Source organism: Podarcis raffonei, chromosome 2 (assembly GCF_027172205.1).
Source record: "Podarcis raffonei isolate rPodRaf1 chromosome 2, rPodRaf1.pri, whole genome shotgun sequence".
Lineage (NCBI taxonomy): Eukaryota > Metazoa > Chordata > Lepidosauria > Squamata > Lacertidae > Podarcis > Podarcis raffonei.
Window position 1 is genome coordinate 31609615 of NC_070603.1, and position 23700 is coordinate 31633314.

Genomic DNA, 23700 nt, shown 5'->3' on the forward strand with positions numbered 1-23700 from the left:
ATTGTTGAGCAACCCTTGAGATTGCCCAGCTGGATGACGAGCAGGAACAAAAACTAGTAACTTGATAAAGGTAAAGGGACCCCTGACCATTAGGTCCAGTCGTGGCCGACTCTGGGGTTGCGGCGCTCATCTCACTTTATTGGCCAAGGGAGCCTGTTGCTGGGTCTCCTTATCTCTAGGCAGATTCCTTTCATGTTCTGTATTCCCACGCTGTGGAGATTCTAATGCAAACTTGCTAAGCTGTCTGGCAATTATGTATTCCAACAGGACATTGCTTGTAATAGGCATGCAACTTCAGAACACAAGATATTGTCACCCAATGCAATGGTAGGAATGCCAGAAACAACCTTTACTTGTTAACAAACAGAAAACAAACAGAAAACAGCAAGAAATGATCAGGCAATGAAATCCCCAGCAGGTGGCTTCACTTCTGCCACAAAAATATAGTCAACTTTATTATCATCTCCATTCATCAGAAGGGAATCTAAAATGAAGAGATAACAGCTAGCCAAAGAAGCCACTCATTTGTTCTCTGACTCACATGGAATTTAAATTCAGTCACTTTACATGATGATTTACAATCCAGTTATAATCAATTACTTAGATTAGAGGCTACTTGTTCCCATTGAAGTCTATGAAGTTAAACTATCTTAAATCCATGCTAAGGAGTTGTGTATTAAATCTGCACTAAATGCTCCAATACTTGTACAGAATTTCAGTGAAGATTAACAGAAGATAGTGCTTTTCTTTCTTGTGATCCAGAGATCTGGGGATTACAAAGGCACACTTTCCTTTGCTGTGTTACTTGTTCAGAATTCTGCAGAGCCAAGCCCTTTCTCCCATGCCCAGTATTTCTCATTCATCCACCCCCCCTACCCATTTCCCATTGCCACCATAGCTAGTCCTTTAGGTCTCCTGATTGTGACCGACTTTCTCACCTGCCCCATGATATTACATTCCCCATCCCACACCTATTTCAGTTTAGCTGAGGTTGAACCTATGCATTCTCTGTGCAAGGTTTTTCTCTGCCCACTTGCTCCTCCACACGTTTTTCTAGGTGCATCTCATGTCTTCCCCAGCAGGAGCCACAGCATCGCTGGTGGATGTCACACTAGCGTTCCATAGCACTCCTCTCCCTGGCAGTCTTCACATGGATAAGTATCTGGGATAATGTGAACCTCCGAAGTGAAAACATGTGGTTTGTTCTCAGGTCCAGGGAAAGTTACCTGGAAAAGAAATGGCAGTTCTTCTTAGTATGTTCCATTGCAAAAAATGGCATGGAGGCTGCATTGAAAGTTTATAGCACAGGCATAGTTAAGAAATAATTTTTATGCCTTACATTTACATCAGTGCCTTATGGCAAAGTACTTCATGCTTTCTCAAGTAGCTGGTTGCACACCAGTTTTCTGTCTCTTGGTTTCAAGTAATATATGAATACCCAGCTTTCAGGCATGGTAGTCAGAATGGATCATTCTTAGAAGGGTAAAATGAGTGAACTAGACTGAATGACAAGCTAAGCATTTGGTACTTCCAGTTTTTGCCTTAAGTCTTCTAGATAGTTTTATAGCACCTAAAGAATTTCTCACTAAACACAAGCTGTATAACAGCTTCATCTGAATCCTGAGGTGAACATTCAAACTGTGAGAAACAAAATGAGAAAGCTCTCCAAAAAAATACAAAGACGATTTTTATCTTTTACATGCAAACAGGTAAAAGAAACATCCATTATTCTTGATTTTGAAAGGGATGGAACCAATAGCTGAGGTCACTGGTACGTAATGTAGACCAGTATTGTTTTCTCCATGCTACAAGAAATGTAGGAATGAAACAGGAGAAACCATGGCTTAATTACACCATCCAGTGAGTTTAATGCCTGGACAGGGATTTGGAAAACTATTTACCGCTCATAGCCCCTGTAGACAATCACTCTGCTTTAGCTGAAAAAGCTGCAAATGAAAAAGCTGCAAATGCCAACCTTTTTTTGGGTTGGTGATGAAGATTTGGTACTGGAATGGGGTGGACAATGTGTGATCTGAGAATCATAGACCAATGATGTCTATCCTGATTCCTTCTTTAACAGTCTAGTACTAATGTCCGTACATGACATTCCATCAGTTCTGGTGCTCAGTACAACCAGACTGTGTCTGTGTGTGTGTGAGAGAGAGAGAGAGGGGGGGGGGAGAATCAAATACTAGACTCCATGGAGCTGATATTTACCTCAATAAAAAAGCCTCTCCATCCCAATAGTGGCTTGCTCATTTCTGCCATATAAACACCATTTTCCTGCAAAGAGATGAGATAGAAGAAGGCACTGAGAAGTGAACAGGAGTTCTTGCATCACATTGCACTTAAGAAATTCTAGAACGTTCATTAGTATGAATCTGGAGAAGAGTGAGGTGAAGTGAGGTTCCTGGTTCCACTGTTCCAAGGAAAGACAACAGAGGAACAGCTATGGAGCCTGTGCTCAGTGGGGCAGGGTAGGGCGGAGGGTGATCCCACTTTTCTTCCAGGTGAACCTCAATCACTTCAAGTTTCCAATAGACAGAAACTTGTCCCATTTTGTTACACAGAGCAGGCTCTCACACCAGCATTACAAACATGTCACATCAGGAAAGAGGAGCCTCAGGCCCAGGGACTAAATGTGACCCTTGAAGACTTTCTATATGGCCCTTGGGATGTATATGGGTGTTTTTAGGAGTGCAGTATAAAGAAAATGTTATTTTCCTCACATCTCTCTGGGCAATGCTAGATGGAAATTGGCTCTGCTGGGCTTTGAAATGAAACCATCCCATGGACTCCCCCATGGGAAAGACCATGTTCCAGCTAACTAGAACATAATGAAGGAATCCTATTTGTGTTACAGCAGGGTCTCTCCAGACTGCAAAACGTGAACCTTTGCTCATCCAAGGGGAAAGCAAGAGCAATGGCATTGTTGGGCAGCCAATCACTAATAGTAACCAGCAGGATCCTGTGCAACACACCTCACAATTATCTGAAATGAATGCACTATCCTGGGGGGGACGGGACCCCAGCATTTAGCAAATTTGAGATATAAGGAAATTTAATATCTCTACAACAGAAGCCCAGTTTTGTGCGTGCGTGTTTGGAGTGGGGAGACTTGGCCTCTTCAGCTGTGTGAAGAAATTGAGAAATCCTAAATCACAAACCCTCTTACCACTTTCTCAGCCGCACAGGGAAACCAAGGTATGATTCGTAAACCAGCACTTGTGGACCACCTGAAGTCTCGCCTGAGAATTATATAGGAAAGAGGAGGAACGGTGAGCACTGAAGAAGCTAGTTTTTTGAGTTAAGTACCACCAAGAATGCAACCTTTCACTTATTGCAGCACAAGGGATATATCTGATGATAGAAAATAAAAATTCTGTTTATTTACTATGCAAGACAACTCACCATTATGATGGTCCTTTAACATTGTCAACCTGATCCCAAAGGTTCCAGAGCATACTCAGTAACCCACCCAGAGAATTCCCTCCTGAACCCTGTTTAGCAGGTTTGAAAACATACAAAAGGATTTTTGGCAAAGAATAAAAACTATATTTTTTGTGGCGCTGTTCACTGACACAAAGAGCACTCAGATTGCTTTCTTTTCTTTTTTTGCCAGAGAGAAAATATTGCAAGGCAGAGAACACCCCCAATGGCTTCTTTGTAGGGATTTAAAGCTGATCCTACATGTTCCACACTTTGAAAAATAAAGTGGAAACCAAAACATAGACATCCTTCAAGAGGCACACGTCCATGAAGTTTGCAATGCAGTTCTCAAGCAAAGTAATGTGCACAGAAATGCATGTATTAGGGTGAAGTGTGCATAAAAATTCACAGTTTGTGAAGATGACATAAAATAACCTTATATTAAGGGGAATCGGTTGCAAAAATGTGCATTTTTGTCAAAATTGTATGTTAAGAATGTGTGTTTTTAAGAAGAAATATGCATTAAAATGCTGGCAAAAATTTAATTGTAAATTGCAGTAGAAGTGGGGTCAACTGAATATAAGATTTGTAGAAAACAGAAACTAAGCGACCCCAAATTTGTCCATCCTTACTTATTTGTATGTTTATATCAACATTGTATGTTTTAATATCATTTTATGCATCAATACATTATATACACTATTTCTTAAATAATCCTACCTTTGAGAGTTCCCAGTGTCAGCAAAGAAACATTTAATTGCTGAAGGCACCTGATCTGTATATAGATAGATAACACCTTTGGTATCTGTCTAGAAAAAGAGAGAATGGGACAGAAAAATCAAGTGCTCCTCAAGCTATTATCCATTGCTATTACTGTCTGCAGGAGACAATTTCCTATATGAGTATAAGAAGCTGACTTATTCCTTGAGCAGGCACTTCTCTACATGGCAACAAAATTTTCAGTTCAAATCCCCAAAGCAGGGTGCCAGGAGACAAAATATGAGTTTCTTGCTTTCTCCTGATGGCTACTGATGTCCCTTTGCCTTTATCAGTCTGGAAAAGGAGTTTTAGGGGGGGGGTTGGGGGGGATCCCATACTCTCCAACATTTCTCCAATGAAAATAGGGATGGCCTATTCTATTTTATTATTATTATATTTATACCCCGCCCATCTGACTGGGTTGCCCCAGCCACTCGGGGTGGCTTCCAACATATATAAAAACATAATTAAACATTCAAAAACTTCCCTATACAGGGCTGCCTTCAGATGTCTTCTAAAGGTTGTATAGTTACTTAGCTCTTTGGCTTAGGGGTCGTGCAACTCCATACCCTCCAACATTTCTCTGAAGAAAATAGGGATGTCCTAAGGAAAAGCAGGACAGTCCAGGATCAAATCAGAAACTGGGATGGCTTCTGTAAATCCTGGACTGTCCCTGCAAAATAGGGATCCTGGCCAGGAGCCGGCAGTCAGAATGGGTGTCAGGGGAGACTCCTTATATCTTTGCTTGCCTTAGAGTCATGGAACTGTGTGTTTGTGCTCACTTTGTACCTGGCAATAAAGTTTGAGTGAAATCTATTGCTTTAATTTGAAGCAAATAGTTAAAATGCAATAAAAAGAAGTGTGTTTGTGTGTGTGTGTGTGTGTGTGTGTGTGTGTGTGTTTCACTGTCCAATGTGTTGCTAATGGGAATCCATCAATCACAGCAGGAAATGTGTGGCTGCCACCCCCAAGAGCCCCTCCTTGCCGGGGATTGGACAAGATGGCCCTTAGGGTCCCTTCCAACTCTACAGTTCTGTGATTCTGAGAGTCAGACCATTGGTCCATCTAGCTGAGTATTGTCTACACTGATTGGCAGCAGCTCTCGGGTGATTTCAGGTAGGATTCTCTCCCAGCCATATGTGGGGATGCCAGAGATTGAACCAAATACCTTTTGCCTGCAGAGCAAATGCGCTACCACAGAGCTATGGCCCTTCCTAGGCAGCTTCCAAAGATTTCAAAGGATATTCAATTTGACAGCAGCTATTGATTCAGTTGGCTTGTGTGAAAGACTGTCTCAGGCCACAGCCTGCATAAAGTCAACCCACACCTTTCAAATAAATTAAGACCCTGGAATTTTTCTTTGTGCTTTGCTTCCAAGGGCATATTCACACTACATTTACTGAACCACATATTCTGATACAGTAATTAAAAAATAAAATGATAGGAGGCCAGAAGGAAATGTCACAACTTTCTGATATTCACTAGCAAAGCTCAAAGTGAACCAACCACACTCTGAAAACAGACAAATGTCATAATTATTTAAATCAGTTCCAATCAGTTGTTGAAGGACAACATTAATCAAGACTGATTTTCCTATAATCATAACAGCCTGTTTAAAATACTGATAACTTCCTAGGAAACTTGAGCTCAACTGAGTGTCCTTAGTAAAGGACCACACTTCATTATAATTTCCATCAATTAAGGATTCCTTAATTGCTCCTGGCTTGATGTAAGTGATAAGACAAGCATTATGCCTGAATTATTTCTGTCATTCAGTAACACAGTATCATTTTTTTTCTTACCTCAGTCAGGTTCCAAGAAACTTGGGGCATGCTCAGATTCTGTATGGTGGCGAGATAAAAGGCTATACTCGTGTCCAAGATAGATAATCTAATCAGTGGGCGTAATGAAATCGCATGGAAAGTGTTTGGAATGGCCCTGCAGGATAAAAGAGAGGTTTTTGAAAAAGAAATATCTTCCTTGCAATAGACAAAGATGACATGTTCAATCTAATCACAGCTTCCTGAGTTTTCCCTCATTGAAAAGAAAACACAGAGAGAAATATATAAGAAAAACAGGCGGGGACCCTATTGAAGACAAAATTACTCAGCATATAGAAAAAGAAGGCCTGATGAAGGAAGACTAGCGTGACTTCTACAAACTGCAGCATAATGACAATTTTACAATTTTATTATATACGGTACTAAGAAAAGTTCGTACACAATACATGGTCTTGTAAAATGTGATTTTTAAAATATGGGGAAGCAGAGGGAAGAAGGCAAAATAGATCTCCTACTCACAAACAAAACTATGAGGAGCTAGGTATTACTGAGGGTTAAAACAAATGAAATGTTTTAGAGCAGTAGAGATTATTTTTAAACACTCCCATTGTATTTGTTTCAAAATTGCCTTTCATCTTCTCTTAATGGTTCTAAAATCTTATAGCAGAAACTGGCTTTGCACAGCACGGATTGCTTGGTGTCCATTTGATCAGGATCCCACACCACAGAGGGCAGAATCAGCTATAAGTCCTCAGTTCAGATTATCTCTCTTCACCCAAAACTACGAATCTGGAGTTCAAACTATCTGTTGCCTAACTAACAACCGAGATGGGTTCTGCCCTTCATCTAAAAAAGAGAATTTGGTATTTTTTCCAGTATGAACTTACCGGAAATATTTTTTTGCTGCTAGCTGAGGAAAGAAATTTCGGCTATAATCAGGTAAGAAAATTTCATCTCCTGTTGCAATGATTATGTACACAAACTTGTTTAAGTATCGCTCATTATATGCTGGGGATGGAAAAATAAATGTTATAGTAATGGGCAAAACATGCAATTCTCAAGTAATTACTACTTGTTTTATCATAAATCATCATAAAAAGATAACAAGATTGCACAGGAGTAATGGGAAATAATAGGAACAGAGTAAGGACCACAAAGCCCTAAACAGGTGTATATGTTCAGGGGACAGGATACAGAGATGTGGAAGGTGTAGAAATTGCTGCAGTTCGTATGTCTGTTTGGCTTCTTTATTACTTATTGAATTTATATACCGCCCTATACCCTGAGGTCTGAAACCTAAATCAGTCAAGTGAATGCAATTGGTATATTGTTTGTTTCCCAATTAAAATTAATAAGTTTGATACTTCCTTTGCACAGTTTGATTCTTTCTTTATGTATTTATTTTAACTGTTTAACTAAATTTGTATACATCTTAACTGCAAAAAAAAAACAACCCACTGTGATTGTTGTAGTTTAATGATGCTAGTAGTAGCTGAAGGATAGACAGGGAAGGGGAAGGGGACAAAGGGGGAATGCTGAAAGCTTGGGGGCATGTATTTAAAGGAGGTTGCTGAAGGAAAGCATGCAAAAGGCTCTAATCAGTGAACAGTTTGATTGTATAGTTGAATGACAAAATAATGGATCTAGCCCTAGAGAAGCCCACCTCCTTCCAAAGAATGTGTCCCATCCCTCCATTGTTCCCATCTCCCCAAAAGGTAGGGTGGGTGTCACCAGCATTTGTCCATCACATTCGGTGCTTTCCCCCCTAGAAAAAAAAAAGATGCCGGTACTCACCATGAAGTTGTTAGAGTACATATCACACTTTTTAACAAATAGGGGGGGTGCTGGTACTGTGTACCATTGAGTACCTCCTGAAAAATAGCACTGATCATGTCTGATTTCCTCTTGGTGAGGCTGGTGGCAACCTTCAAAAGTCAGCAGAAGGATGGACTCTTCCCTTTCCCCTGCACTTGGTACTGTATTTGGCATGTTGGTGGTTTCTGCTTCGAATACTGTCAGTGAATACGGGTGTGTGGGAGATGTGGGGGTTTCATCTGAATGGGCTGTAGGAAGTGTGTGGGTCACATCTGAATGCAGATCTGGACCATCTTGTAGGCAGCCATTTCCATGTTTGCCTGCTTGGAAAGTAAGATGGGTCCAAGGGTGGGAAGAAGAGGTTGGCAGAGGTTTGTGGCTGAGGGCATAGCTGTCAAGTGTCCCTTATTTGAAGGAACAGTCCCTTATTCCAGCGCCATGTCCCGCTGCTGTCCCTTATTGATGGATGTCCCTTAAATGACGTCCCTTAAATTTCAAAGGAAGCAGCTCCTCTCCCTCCCTTCCTGCCGGCCAGGGAGGAAGGAGGCTCCAACTGTGTTGCTTGGCTGTGTTGCTCACCCAATAAGAAGTCTAAGAACGACTGGGGGGTGGAGCTTGCATGCCTTGTGTGTGGCTAGTTAATGCAAGCTGAGGGGGGTTTTGAATGCTGGACGCCATTTTGTTGCACATGCTGCTGCAAAATTTGCAGTGCAAAGCCAGGCTGGGGAGCCATCTTAAGTTGAGGCTGCATAGGCCTCGTGGTGCATGTGATTCAGATTCTATTCAGTTGAACTTCTGGTTACAAAGTTGGTTGGACAGTGTTCTCGAAGCTACCAGCATGAGTTTGACCAGACTGCAGCAGGACAGGAAGACTGGAGTGCCTGGAACAGGTGAGGCTGCAGGTCCCTTATTTTGGCTGCTGGTCCCTTATTCAAGGCTGCTGGTCCCTTATTTTCAAATCTGTAAGTTGACAGCTATGGCTGAGGGGTGGGGAGTGTTGAATGTGAGTAAGGGAGAAGAATCTGCACAATGTCTTCAGCTTCATGATTTATCTTTCCCATTTAATTTTAACATTTCTCTTCCCACCCCCTCTGAAAGCTGGATGGCTAATATTGGGACCCTGCAGGGGGACCACTAATTGATGGGCCATTAGCTGCTTCATTTACTCTGAAGGAAGGAAGAATGGCGACCCACTAAGAACATTTAGATACTTTAAAAGTGTGAAAGACTGTGGTCTTAATTGACCATAACAGGCACTCTATCAGGAAAAGCATAGAATACACTGAAATAAATGGTGTGAAATTATGTAGTAATAGTGACAATAATTACAACAAAAATATGAAAAAAATTCACCATAGTAGACAACAAAAGAAATAATTATGTATTTGGTGGAATCTGACTTGCAAAAGAACAGAATTGGCTCTGGTTTTATAGATACAGAACAGACGGGACATTGCTAACTTCATTCTTCCCTAGCAGGATGGAACAAAAATATGACTGAAACCATAGAGCAAAGCAATGTTGAAAAGGAAGCCATTCTGTAGCATATATGCTGTTTGGCCATTTGCATCTTTGGTATTATGTTCCCCAGGTCATCAAGGAAGCAATAGGAGGGTTCCCCAGATCTGCACAGACTGAATACCTCAAGCAATCATCAGTTTGGCTTTCCAGTCCTACCAGCAGACAGCCGAGCAAATCCACTAGAAGAATGTGACTTCTCCCCTTCTCCTTCTCTCATTTGCCCTAAATTGGTTCATGGGGGTTGGGATAACCCCTGGAATAGCACACAAGGGGGGGACAAGGCAGCTCATTCCATTAGACAAGCAGCAATGGATCAATCAGTACCCTTTTCTACTTCCCTCTATGAAACCATCCATTGGCCCCCATTAATCTGGTCCTTTCTCATCTATGGCCATGTCAGCAATCCATGGGAGCCTGGCCTACGACTATTCCTTTATGATGCATACAGGCATTTTTAGGAATGGGGAAAATCTGCTCCTTAAGACTTCCGGGTTGGCGCCATTGTTTAATGGCGGATTCCCTCCGAGCTCCGGAGGGAATCGGCTCCGTAGCGTCTGGGTCTGGCCGCTGCGGCGAAGCGGGGACCCTTAAAATCACAGGCGCGGATGCCTGTGAACACAGAGACTCGGCGGGCACCATTTGCGCCCCCCCAATCCGCGACGGAGCCTTTTTAAAGGCTTCGGAACGGAGGCAGGGTGAGGCGTGGTGCTGAGAGTACTCCCTCGCCTACGGAGTGAAGCCGCAAGCCATTGACAGAGAGCGCCAACTTCTTCCAAGACCGATTGGACTCTAAAATATAAACCCGTGAGTAATACGGAGATTGGAACTTTAAAAATTTTTAATTTTGGATTTGGAACGAGCGGGAAGGGGCTAAAAAGGAAGTTCACCCCCCCTCTTTGTAAACAATCTAAAGCAAAGGACTGGGCAGCTAAGGTCGAGAGAATCTGTTTTTTGTTTTTTAATGAAAGATCCTGACTTCACGGTTTTGACACTATAAGAAGATTTACTGGAGGATAAAAAGAATTTTGGGAGCTGAAATTTCACCCCCCCCCCCGAGACCCGGGAATGTCCTATGAGAAAGCCTGTTGCATTGAAGATTTTGACAGCTGTCAAGTGAGCTGCTAGTCAGCTAGTTGTCAGCTGGAAAAAGAGAACATTGTTTCTGCTGTTTTTGCTGGTTTACTTGGTATAACTTGTTGAAAATAAGGAGGGCTGATACAAAATAACTGGACTTTTGGTTTTGAGCTGAAAGGAACATCAAGGAACTAAAATCCCCCTAGAGGGGTAATAGGGACATTACATCACAAAAATGGTTGGAGTATGTAAAATCCAAGCAGAATTGGACAGAGCACTCGTTCTCTTGGGAAACTTGCAAGATGAGTACAATGCTTTGTCTACAAAGGTATCACTACTACACTGGACAGTAAACAACAGTTTTGAGCCTGATAAGGACTTGAAACAGGAAGCCCATTCAACTGAACAAATGAATGAAACTGAAAGTGTAGATACGATGGAGCAATATGTTGTTTTTGAAGAAAATGAAGGAGGAGCAGGAGATTTGCAGGAGTCAAAGGAGAGTTACAATATGAGGCCTGACATGATGATAAAAAAGGATAATAAAAATTGGATGTGGAAAGCCTGGTCTGAATGGGAGTCTGGAAAATGGAGAGATCCCTTTTGGAGGAGATCTGAAGACCTGAGGATTACAAATTTGTTGGTGAAAGCTGGAGCTTTGGGGACATCTGGATTTGAAAGAAATTTGAAACAAGAGTTGGAGCACCCCATAGGCTTTGCCTTTAAGTATGGAGGACTGGCTGGAAGCGACATAGATTCTGTTGGGCCGGAGCCCCTCCGAGACTTGGGGTTTAACATCAAGGACTATCAAAGAGACCGGCAGAAAGGAACTGAGAGAGATATAAGGGCCTCGGATGTGAGATCTCCAGGCTAAATAAATAATATAAAGACTGATGGATATTGGTTGGGGACTGGAACCGGGAAAAGGGTGGGTGGAGGTTGGGAATCCAAAGGGTACATAAGGATAATTTGCTTTTTATATTTTTTGTTAGTGGTAAGGAAATTGGGTAAATCGTGGAAGGGAAATTTTGGTCGACTTTAGGAAAAAGGTTTAAGAATAATTAATGAGGTATAAGTATTGATGTGTAACTTTAATAAGGTAAAATTGGTTTCTTTTCTTTTTAAATTAATTGAAAATAAGGCTGTTAAAAATAAATTGAAGAAATGGAAAAAAGAAGTAAAGTAAAGCAATAGTATGTTAGAACAAATGTTTAAGCTAAGGTAAAGAAATAAGTTAAGGACTTGCTGAACTGACAATTTAAATTGGAATACAAGAAGGGGAGGTGTGAGGAAGTCTGAGAAATAAGGTTAAGAATAATAAGTATTAGAAACTTTATGTGTTTTTTCTATTTTTTTTTTGTTTAGTTTTGAATGTTATGTATTTTTGTGTTTTTTGTTTTGTTTATTTTTTGTTTTTGTTTGTTGTGTGTTATTTGAAAATGCTAATAAATATTTAATAATAAAAAAAAGAAATAAAAAAAAAATCTGCTCCTTAACTCCCTGCATAATGACCTCCTTTTCCCTGGGGATGTTTTCCCCACCAATGAGTAGCGATTCTTCTCCTAGCGCTTCATTTATCAGAAAAGTCTGAGAAGGTAAGAACTGCTCACCATAAGGATCAACATATGAATTTAGATTCTCGAACCGTGTAGTGTCTATCTGTCGAGTTAAATTCAGCTCATATTCAGGCTCCATGGTATATGACCAGCCACAGTATGCTCGGTATTGATGGTGCAAGTTCTACAGCAAAACAGACAGAAGTGAATTCTGTGTACACCTATGACTTCACACATAGCACATGTTATATCTTAAGAACTTGAAGTCCTATCAAATGGAGGACAGTCACGAGATCTAGCAGGGCCAAGCTGATAAAATTCCAAACAAGACATGCAATTACATTATAGCAGCAACATTCATTATGAGGTCTACCTGATACTTCTACTGATATCTTTGAGGTGCTATGTAAAAGCTTACCCTCTTTTAGTGTACTAAAATTTTGTTTGCTGTATGTGGGCTCCCTAACATTTCTATCACTGTTATGGAGGGGTTGTTCCATGTATATTTTATGCATTTTATGTTTTTGTGTAAACGTGTTTATATTTTAATGTATTTTACGTACGCTTTTAAATATGCTACAAATGGCTCGGAGACTTTTTATGTATCTAGTGACCAAGAGCTCATCCACACTTACCTTTTGCCTTGTGCTTTCTAGTCATAGGTCCATGCTATAAAGCGCAGTGCCTGAGCACTTCCCCCGCCCCGCCCCCCCACGAAAACCCACTCTTTAATGCTGAATCAGGACAAACAGCAATTTGGGTTTTCTGTGGATTGGCGTTTGCTTCAATTCAGTAGTTAAAAAAAGGGTTTTCCCAGGGAAGTTTGGGGCAAAAAAAGAAGGAAGAAAAGTGCTTGGACATGGTGCTTTAAAGACTGCACCTGTACCTAGAAAAATGGCACAAAAGGAAGTCTGGATGAGCCCCAACAAATCTCTATATTAGTTTATCTCATGGCTTTCTGGTTATTTATTTGGGTTAAGTTGACAACTACCTCTTTCCATCCCACTGATAGGCCAGAATATTCAGAAAATTTCAGTATGACATCTTAATATGGATATTTGTACCCAGGGCTCTCAAGTGGATGCCATTGCCATTTTAAGAGACCAAAGGAGGCATTCATGGTGAATTTCAGCATCTCTTTTTCTAGAAAAATAGCACTGTTTGTACCTAACCTGCTGGTCATCGTACTCAGCTTTGTCTACATGGCATCTCCCTTACATTTATTGTGTAGCCATTCTTACTATTGTTGGATTGTACACAATCCCTGTTGCTCTAATTCTTGAAACCACCCAGGTCACCCTGCATAATAGCCAGGATTGTGGAATTTAATTTTCTAATTCCACAATCGTGGCTATTGTGGAAAGTTTTCTTCCTCCCCTTGCTCAGTAACCTGATGTCTGAGTTCATGAAGCAATGTTTGGGGTCAGATGATTTGAGGGACAGTCTTCACTCATGAGTCTGCCCATCTCCTAAAATTATTGAAGGCCTTACTTGCTGTCCCTTTGTCTTCAGCAGTGTGGTTTATGAGGACACAGGACAGGGCCTTTTCAATAGTGATGCACCGTGCTGAGAATGTGGAGTACCCTTCCTCATGTGTATGGTTCTCTCTCTCTCTCTCTCTCTCTCTCTCTCTCTCTCTCTCTCTCTCTCTCTCTCTCTCTTAGCCTTCTAGTAAATATATTTTAATTTTCCAGATTTGAGAGAAAGCTGCATTTTGCTGTTTTTGAACCCCCAGTTCTTTGGGAAAATATTCTGATTGTCTTGTATTTATCTATATTTATACTTATCTATAAATCTAGTTCAGGGCCACATTAGGGGCTTTTTATTAGACAGGTAGGGTACACCTTATAAATAGTGTGTGTGTGTGTGTGTGTGTGTGTGTGTGTGTAGTCTTCAAGATCTCTATAAGCTTCAGCCTGCAGCTGAGTTAGAGGTTGTGAAGGGTATCCTGCACAGCGTATCAAATGTAAGGGACTGCATTGATTTTTCTTGTGTTTTAATGCTGCTTTGTGAGCATCCTTGGACATTTTATTTATTTTTCTTTTCAGGAGACCCCCATTCCCCCCACAGAACATTTTATTGAAAAGGTGGTATATACATGAACGAACAGTGAAGTTGCCCAGGGTAGCATAATCTCTGCATCTGAAGTCAATACTATTGGCATGTTATTGGGAAGAACTATGCAGTTCTCTACTCTTCCCTACTGTGAAGAAACTGGATTCTCACCTTAATGATATTCAAAAGATCAAATACAAGTGGAGTAAAGGACACAACTCTTCCATCCACGGCTGCCACAAGCCAGGCAGTCCAGCCACGCTGCCATAAGGAGAGAAAAGAATGAGGTTGCAAAGGTGCACTGGGAGCCGGAGAATGGCAAGCGCAGAAGAAGCAAAAAGAAAACAATGTACAGGAAATGTCAAAGGAGCACAGACCTGCACTTCATACATACCTTAGAAGCACCTATCAAAGAGAACTTTGTGATGTTCATCATCCCACCAGATTCTTTCAGTAGTAAATCTGTTACAGTGTCCATGGCCCGTACAGCAGCCTGTACACAAGAGAAAAGGATTACATCCTCTGGAATTCAAAGGAGTTACTTGTTGGCATGGCATAATGACAATGCCATCACCAGAAGGTTTGTCTTCAGAGCCTTAATGGAGCCCCATGCTAATCTGCAAAAGTAATACTGAGGGTGCACACAGTGTATTAATGTGAGAAACAGTACTCACCACCAACTGATGAGTAATTCTAAAAACAGAATGAATAAATCTCACTGATTGGTAACTTGGAAACTACAACTAACCCAGAATGTGGCTTCCAGACTGGTGAGTGGGAGGGGCCACCAGGACCATATAACGGCCATCGTAAAAGATCTGTGTTGGCTTCCAGTACATTTCAAAGCACAATTCAAAGTGTTCACGCTGGCCTTTAAACAGCTTCGGCCCTATATATCCCCCATCATTCAGCCCAGACACTAAGATCCAACTTCTGGTGGTTCCCTCGTTGCAAGAAGTGAAGTTACAGGGAACCAGACAGAAGGCCTTCTTGGTAGCCGGACCCATCCTGTGGAATGTCCTCCCATTAGATGTCAAGAAAATAAACATCTATCTGACTTTTAGAAGATATCTGAAAGGTGTACAGGGGAGTTTTTAATGTCTGATATTTTACTGTGGTTTTATAACTTGTTGGAAGCCAACCATAGTGGCTGGAGCAACCCAGTCAGATGGACAGCAATAATAATAATAATAATAATAATAATAATAATAATAATAATAGTCACTGTTTAGTTTTATCTTCTGTTCTGTTTCTGGGGTTTTTTATAGTTAGGAATGGACAGGTTTTAATAGCCACATCCCTTAACACACACAACAAAGGTTTTTTGGAGAAAGTTTCTTCCTTTGTTTGAACTCTATGGATCTTACCTCTGACTAGACAGGTATTGAAATCAACTGCAATTCATGGCATTGTATACAGTGCTCATGTTCCATAATACTGTATGTCAATAGCTCAGGATTCTTGTCCACAAACAATCTACTCAAGTTATAGAAAATAATTTAATTTACATGTTCTGAAAAGAAATCTAGACTTTCTTCAGCCATTCTAAAATATTATCATTCAATGAAACTGAAAGAAATTTTAAGGGGGGCTTTTTATACTAACAGAAAAAGCTCACTTTAAAATACAGTGGTACCTTGGTTTACGAACTTAATCTGTTTCGGAAGTTCTTTCTTAAACCAAAGCGTTCTTAAACCAAGATGTGCTTTCCCATAGCAGTGGAGGACTCAATTTACAAATGGAACACACTCAACAGGAAGCGGAACATGTTCTGCTTCCAAGGCAAAGTTCACAAACCAAAACACCTACTTCTGGGTTTGCAGCGTTCTTCATCCAAGTTGTTCATAAACTAAGCTGTTCTTAAACCAAGGTACCACTGTATTGGTATAAGCCCTGGCAGTCAAGCTGGTAGAATTGCTGTGAAAACCATGAAGTAGAAATTTTGCGCTACCACCCCATCCAGATGATAGCACTGATGGCCGGAAACAACAAAGAACATGCTCTATAATGATGAAAGTGTCTGTTTGCTAGCCAATCCAGGAAGGACAAAGAAGCCAGAGTTACCTTGACCATTGGGAACAAAATCAGCACATCTGGCCCTGCAGTCTCATCGTTCATGAACTTCCACCATGAGCAAAACAGTTCATCATTTTCCAAGCTGTTCTTGCATCTTTCGATGGGGTATTTCTAGAGGCAAAGTGGATGAAACATTAATGGTTTTTTTATTGAGCCCAGCATTCCCAAACATGTTACCCACCCTTTAAATGATCTGTATTTCTTTGATTTACACACATCTTTGAGATACATTGCTAGGGACAATTTATTTTAATTCTAGTATTTTGAACACTTTTGCAAATGGAATGGCAATTTCTTCTCAGAAATTTACACTTTGTTATAAAGAATAGTTCTTGAACAAACTGTAGACTTCTATTGGATTTTGCTCTGTGAAAGTAAATGCCCTCCTCAATAGAGTGTATTATGAGAAAAAAAATCTGTCATGGAAGCCTCTGGTAGAACAGTGTGCCAGCCAAGTCTTTCCCCAGCTACACAAAAACCAAAACACTGCTATCCATCAAAATTCTCACTTTTCTGAATTGTGTGCAAGATGACAGACACTCACTGTCTGTACTTTTTGGAAACAAAGACATTATTTTGGATTGGATTCTGTGTTTAAATGCGTCTGCTGTTCTCTGTATTGTTTTAAACTGTTTTTAGCATATATATTTTTTATAACAACTAAACCACAAAATGACGTGGAAAAACGAATTTAAGATAAAATGAAAAACGGAGAGAAACCACAATTCAAAGATTTGTCCTCCCCTTTCACCCAACAAATTCATTCTGTGAAACTCTTAGATGAGAATTTAGAAAAGGGTTTGGGGAGTTCCCAGTATGGGGGGGGGAATCAAACAGGACTTACACGATAGGTGATTGGCTGGTTTGGGATCTGCTGCACAAGAGCTGCACAACTTCAGAGACAAAGCAAAGTATTAGTCAACAGTTTCAGTTCTACAAAGGCAGTGAAAGTGATTCATGCTTCTTGAAAAAGAACATCAACCCAAGCAAATGCCTCTACAGTCTACAGACGTGATGTCAAAGGTACCAGAGTCAGCAGTTCCAGGCAGCTTATGGCCTAGTCATGAAATCAAGGCGCACTCTATATTACACTCTGCACAGAGGACGCAGAGATTATATGAATATGCTGTTATGTTGGCGCTGTTTTAATTGACAGTAAATCATGGTCATCATAGTTTCTTAAAGGATTTTAATGTGAGAGAATGAACATAGAGAAACTTTCTTGAATACAGTGAATTGGGTTAGATCACCTTTAGACTATTAACTTTATTTTTATTATCTAGCCATTTAGCACTCAATATTATCTCCTCCAGTTGCACTCACAGGCTGCAAACATATCACACCTCAAGCATATTTGTCTTTAATGGTAGGGATATTTAAAATATATCTTGTTACGACATTAACTTACAAGCCTGCATTGCTGTTTGCTGTGCCCTTGTCTCTCTGTCAACATGCACATAAAAATTTAGGCGTACTATTCATAATGCATTGCCAATGTAACTCCATTACTTCACACTTAAGATGCTACTTTCTCCTCCTCACAGCAGTAATTCAGGAGACATTGTGACGTACGCAGGCAGACAATAAAACACCTCTGTATGGTTTCATCACCAAAGGAAATGTTTGCTACAAAAACACCCTCAGAGATGCTTTCAGACATTTGTATTGTGCTTCTGTCCAGTTCTCAGTAGGGATGGCACCAACTGCAACATTTGGCTCATATCTTGATCTAGTTCTTCAGAAAACTGCCCACTGCAATCCAAAGCATTTCTTAAGCTGCCTAATTTAGCTCAGGGCCCATCTAGTTCCAGTTTGTTTGCTCTCCCTGTCACTTTTCCCAACCGAGAAATTTTTTAAATAGGTATAACTTTTATTCTTTTGACAGAAATTTGCAGGAATAAAAGCCCCTCCAAAGTGTGACTTTTAAAAAATGACCGCTCCACACATCAAATGTGGTCGCGCGCAGCCCCCTGGATCCCATTGCGGCTCCCGGTAGTTTGGGCTGGCTTCACGCTCCCCAGGCTGGATACCTGGAGGTCTCCGCCTACCTCAGCCAATCGCCCAATCCCGCCTGGGGAAGCATTGCCAGGGGATCAGCCAGGTAAGGGGAGGGACTGCCTTGCCCACACAGCAGAAGGTGAATCTTACCTGTGAAGCGTCAGTTGGCTCCAGAGCTTCTCCCACCCTGCCCTCCCTCAGTTAAGTCTTCTTTTGCAGGTTAACCTCTTCTCCACAGGTACGTGGGCGCTGCTACGTCATGGTCGCTGTTGAAGGGCCTGCATTGGCAGGTTTTGCCTTTCCCATAGCAAAACGTCACAACTTTGGCGGTTTCAGGCCTTGGGCAGAATCGTTTAGTCTATCTTCCTAAATGGGGGTGTGTGAAGCGGTGACCCACGCCCCCCTTGTGGCGGTGATCCCAGGGTTCCCCATTAAAGGGGTCTTGAGGCATTGGCCATACGCCGAGAGGTTGTCATTGCTTTCCCCTGCGATGGTGGCGAAACCGGGGGCGGGCTCTCTGCTTGAACATATGTTCTCCAGAGCCAGCCCAATCCCTACACATTCTAGATAACCCTGATGTCCCCCAGAGCCCCGGCTGGGGACTGGGAAGGATAAACGCCCAATGCCTGAGCCAAGTTCTCCCTACATCTGAAACTTAATAAAGTTGTGGGCAATTTTAATCCCACAGCACGTTGTCTTGAGTCATTATTCTGCTAGGGGGTCGCCTGGGGTTGGGGGAACTCCACCTGTCCACGCAAAAAAAAAGGGGGGGGTTCTATAATTTTTTAATTTGTCAACAGAATTAGATGAAATTTGCTGGCAAGGTCACCACTTCTGAGGGCACCAACACTACCACATTTAAGGAGAATAGGTACATTGGCTTTCCCACATGGCAGCTGTTGTTGTTTTTGGGGTGGGTAAAAAAAGGAATCACTTCATCCAACTAGTGTTTTGTGGACAGTTAGTCTACAAATTGCAATGGAAGAGGTATCTCTGGGTAAGATACCAGCCAAATATCTGAGAAATAGATCCAGGGATGTTTCTATGCTAGGCACCTTTAAACATTGATCTTTCCGTTACAACAGAGCTCTGCCTTTGCTTTCAACTCACACTGGTGTTATTATTTATATGATAAACTCAGAGACATTTAGTTTAGCCTTTAGTAGACACTTTCCTGCAGTGCTCTGTCTTTGTATGTCTGAATTGCCAAGACACTATGAGGCAATTCAGGGATCCTACTGTTGACATTTGCACCTCACATATGTCCAGTTTCACTTCAGACAAACCCAGTATCTTCCTGAGACATCCTTCCTGGAATCAGGATTTCTCTGAATCTGATGCATGCCTCTAATTCCCTTCATCACCCCACACCCCAGAAAAGTTTGTTCTAAGGTACAGTCCTCCAGCACGTACAACTGGCTCAGTTCTCTATCCTAGTAGGACTACGAATTCCCTTAATAGTCTGAACTGAACACAGTAGAAATAATGATATGCGCAGTGACCCTTCACTTTACTTACGACCCAGTAGATGTTGCCGCATTAATGGCATCACCAGGAGTTAAGTCCGGGATATCAAGAGCAATATCATTTCTTCCATTCCCAATCATCAGCAAACACGAGTCCTTTATCCTTTGGTTCTTTGACACAGCAATGGTCATCGTATGCCACCAGATTGATCGGTCCACTTCAGAATCTGAAAACAGATACACAGAACTGATATTTAGTTAATACAAAGGAAAGAGAGAGTTAGCCAAGAAGAAACTAAAGCAAGGGCACTAGACTCCCCCTGACAATGATAAAGTTCATTAGGGCACGGATGTTGTTGGACTCCAACTTCTATGAGTCCCAGCAGTTGTAGCCAATGGTCAGGAATGACAGGAGTTGTTATTCAGCAACATCTGGATGGTCACAGGTTTTCCACCCTTAAATTAGGGTCACCATCTTCCCATTCAAGACGCGGTTACTTCTGCCATCGTCCCTTACTCCCAGGTTGGAATTCACACTGGAACTCCTTTCATTTGTGAGACAACTACTGAATTTCCCCCCCAGTTTGTAATTGCCACTCTTGCTGCGCCCTGCTGAGGGCTGTATTCACACCATACATTTAAAGCACAATGAAATCTTAATTTTTCTCCTTCAAAGAGTCCTGGGAACTATAGTTTACCCCTTAAAGAAGTACAATTCCCAGCACCCTTAATAATCTACACTTCCTAGGATTCAATGGGGTGGTTTGTATTGGTTGTTATTTGTTTTTGTTTTGTAAAGTTCTTGAAGGGTGTGTTTTTGTTTTTGTTTTCAATTAGCAGTATATTATTTTTGCTCCCGTTTTGCCTAATTTATTACAGATGCATGTGTTCTTTGACAGAGAATTCACTGAATGTTAAGGATGCTTTCACGTGCCCTTTTTGGAAATGAATGAGTTGAAGGATCTCGCAGAGGAGTTGGGCCATTTAGCAAAGAAGACTGAAGAGAGGGCAGCTTTGAGAAAAGACTGTACGCAAGCTAGGATGACCATCAGGAGAACAACTTCCATCTACCCTAAGCTGTGTTACCTCTGGCCACCTTCCCTAAGCAAGCTGAGAGCAGACTGGAAAGACGAGACTTTCTCCTTACTTTGCAAGAACTCTCCAATATTTATGGCTGTTTAAAACTCATATATTGGATTCCTGTTAGGGTCTCAAAAATGATTCAGTTTCCCCTTCCATAGCCAGCCACAGGGAGACCCAACGATTACCTACTGCTGCTCATGGAATCATAGAATTGCAGAGATGGAAGGGGCCCTGAGGATAATCTAGACCAACTCCCTGCAATGTTGGAATATGCAGCTGTCCTGTATGGGGATCAAACCTGCAACCTTGGCGTTATCTGCAACACACTCTAACCGACTGAGTTATCCTGGTTCATGTTTCCTTACCACCCACAGAGCGGATCACACCCACCCAGCAGCCACCTCCCTGGTTTAGGTTCCCTCTCATCCTCCACAAAGAAAAAGGGCACAGCGGAAATGCCTTCCTCCATATTTCAAAACTGCTGCTCTCACCATTCTGCCACTTCAGGGAGGTCATGTTGACGGTATAGACGGTCACGCCAGGCCTGTCTTCCTTCTTTGTGACAGTGTAGTTGTAGTGAGGGTCATATTGCTTGACGTAGTCATCCAGGGCTGTCTGCATCCATCCAGAGGGCAGGCAGGCTGCCAGGAGGAGGAGAGATAAAGCAGCATACATGGTCAAGCAGGTATAGTTGCCTTGAAAGAGGTACCTGCCTTTGTTCAGCAGCAGTTCTCCCACTTCAGATCACAGTTGCTCCCAGCAGGAAAGTTCCACAAGGCTTGGTGGTGTGTGCCAAAGCTTTCATCTAGAGCTGTTCTTTCCATGAATGTCACAACAACTTTCTCCAGTATTTATATAAGTCTTGTAGCAGGGAGGGCCCTGAATCACATGGCCAAGACAGCATTTATGCAGATTTATCTAATGAGTGCAGGAAATAATTCTGCCAGTTATTCTTTATTGACTTCCAGTCACAAAGCACCCTCCCACTTATCAGTTCAGGCCTGTAGCCAAACTGAGGCCTGTATCTGCTCTGTGTCACTTGCAACATTGGTTCACCTCCCCTATGCACTTTTTGAAAAAGAGCATTTCAAAATGGCAGAATGACATCTCTCAGTTAACAACTCACAGCTTCCTTCTAGAATGGAGGGGGACTTCCTGGTAGGAAGTCTAAAGGAAGAAGACAAGACATTATATTTATACGCAACAGTAGCCGCAAGGTTATTGATTGTGAAAAATTGGAAAAGTGGTATTATACTGACAAAAACAGAGTGGCTTGCCAAATTATTGGAGTATTACAATATATCCAAAACAATGGGAGAAATTGGAAGGATCTCAAAAGAGAAGATAGACAGTGTCTGGAAGGTGTTTAAAGGATACTTGCAAAACCATATTGAAAAATCAGAACTCCGATTAGAATAAACAAGTTCCGTTTTAAATACTGAAATACTAAATAAGATGGATAACAATGTGTAATAGAAAAAGAAGCACAAAATTGGGTTAAAGGTGTGTGAAAGAAAGTAATAGAAGTGGAAAGAAATTGCAATTGAGTAGACTGGAAGTCTAACACAAAGGTGGGGTGAGGGGTGAGGGATGGTGATGGGAAAAGGAAGTATCTGTGGGATTGAGTGTGGGTATGTTTGAACATTTTTAAGGATGTATGAAATGTATGTTTGTATATTCGTAATATGTGTGTATTAATGCTGAATTATTTTAATAATAAAAACTTTTCAAAAAAAAAAAGAATGGAAGGGGAAATGTTTTGAGGAACTAATTAGTAGCAAATGCTCAACTTCATCTGAAGTGGTGGTAGTCCCGTCTCCCTTTAATTACTTGTTTTCTCAGCATGTTTTAAGACCCTTACCATAATTTTTTAAAATATCCATGAATTATTATGACCATGAGAAGAGTCCTGGTGGATCAGACCAAAGATCTATCAAGTGCAGTGGCCTATTTTTCACAGTAGCCAACCAGAGGGGAAGCCCACACAAGCAGGACGTGAACTGTTGTTTGCCTGCATCATGACTAGCAGCCATTGATAGCCATTTGTCTAATCACCTTTTAAAGCCATCACCACACCTGTCATAATGTATACATGCCTCTCATGCCCCCTTTATTCTACTATAAACTACGAAGCCCCAAATGTCAGAAGGGCTCCGGTGCCCTGATCATTTTGCTTGCTCTTTTCTGTATTCACAAATGCCCTTTCAATGATATATTTAAGGCAATTCCCATATGCACATGTCTAATTTTTGGCCTTCTCTCCTCCCACTTCTTCGTGAGGAGGAATAACTGTACAAAATAGGATGTCCCTAGTTTCTGATGAAAATAGGGGCATCCTATTCCATGTCAGCAACAACAACAACAGTTGTTGTTATACCCTGCCCATTTGACTGGGTTGCCCCAGCCACTCTAGGATAGCCCCTGCGCCATTGGTTGGTCCTCTGCCACGTCATCCCAAGGCTGTCCAATCCGGACGGTCCAGGGGCATGACGCAGGCTATTTAAACTTCCCACGGCCGAGGACATGTTCCTTTTCTCCTTGCTCCGTCAGTTCCAATGCCTAAGCCAATACCACTCACATTCTGTAACCATTAACCTAAAATACTGTTTCGTGTGTCTTTATTCCACTTCCTGGAGGGTTTGGGACCTTGCCACGCAACTTACCGTATTTCCTTGGCTCAGGGGTTGCATAACTCCATACCCTCCATATATTGTGATTATCTTCCTGATTCTCTTTCTAGTTGCATATTTATTAGTCCCAACAGGAAGAGCTCTGGTTTCAGTTGAACATTAACCTTCAAAATCTTCTGTATCAATGTATGTATTTTTATCCTTTTTTTAAAGCTTTTTCTACAGATCCACCTTCATGTTCTTGACATTTCCAACATACTGTACACTTGGAACATTTTTATACATTCTAAATAACTTCTCAGGAGTTAGATACCAACAGTATGTCATTTTGTAAAAAATTCTCTTTTAAATCATAACACAATGTGTATTTTAACCCTTCAGTCCACATATGCTCCCACTGTTCGATCTGTATACTATAACCCATTTTTTGTCAATTTAATAATGCATTCTTTATCTC

At 41.4% G+C, this 23700-nt stretch overlaps 1 protein-coding gene and 1 long non-coding RNA gene across 3 annotated transcripts; one reads left to right on the forward strand and one right to left on the reverse strand.

The window, feature by feature from the left end:
* Window positions 1–325: 325 nt before the first annotated feature.
* Window positions 326–22580, reverse strand: LOC128407347 (autocrine proliferation repressor protein A-like). Of its 2 annotated transcripts, XM_053375592.1 has the most exons (14): window positions 22475–22580; window positions 21105–21254; window positions 19583–19757; window positions 16911–16959; window positions 16055–16177; window positions 14385–14483; window positions 14162–14251; window positions 11990–12119; window positions 6857–6977; window positions 5991–6126; window positions 4150–4238; window positions 3176–3248; window positions 2218–2283; window positions 326–1226 (listed from the first exon to the last, which is right to left on the reverse strand). In XM_053375592.1, exons 1-14 carry the CDS (start codon window positions 22494–22496, stop codon window positions 1107–1109), a joined length of 1443 nt encoding a protein of 480 aa, XP_053231567.1. In that variant the 5' UTR covers window positions 22497–22580; the 3' UTR covers window positions 326–1106. The 2 variants fall into 2 exon arrangements, with proteins under 2 accessions (XP_053231567.1, XP_053231566.1); XM_053375591.1 differs by lacking the exon at window positions 22475–22580 and having other exon boundaries at window positions 21105–21688.
* On the forward strand, window positions 2338–3974 carry LOC128407348 (uncharacterized). Its single transcript, XR_008328774.1, has 2 exons — window positions 2338–2510; window positions 3187–3974. It is a non-coding gene; the product is annotated as an uncharacterized LOC128407348 (long non-coding RNA).
* Window positions 22581–23700: the final 1120 nt, after the last annotated feature.

Excerpts from the sequence above, each read along its gene's own strand:
- LOC128407347 (XM_053375591.1), bottom strand. The coding sequence starts at position 21,288 with ATGTATGCTGCTTTATCTCTCCTCCTCCTGGCAGCCTGCCTGCCCTCT. Across the intron at positions 16,960-19,582 it reads GCGGCAACATCTACTGGGTC|TTGTGCAGCTCTTGTGCAGC; the intron begins GTAAGTAAAGTG and ends TTGTCTCTGAAG. Across the intron at positions 14,252-14,384 it reads CTTTGATAGGTGCTTCTAAG|CGTGGCTGGACTGCCTGGCT; the intron begins GTATGTATGAAG and ends TCCTTATGGCAG.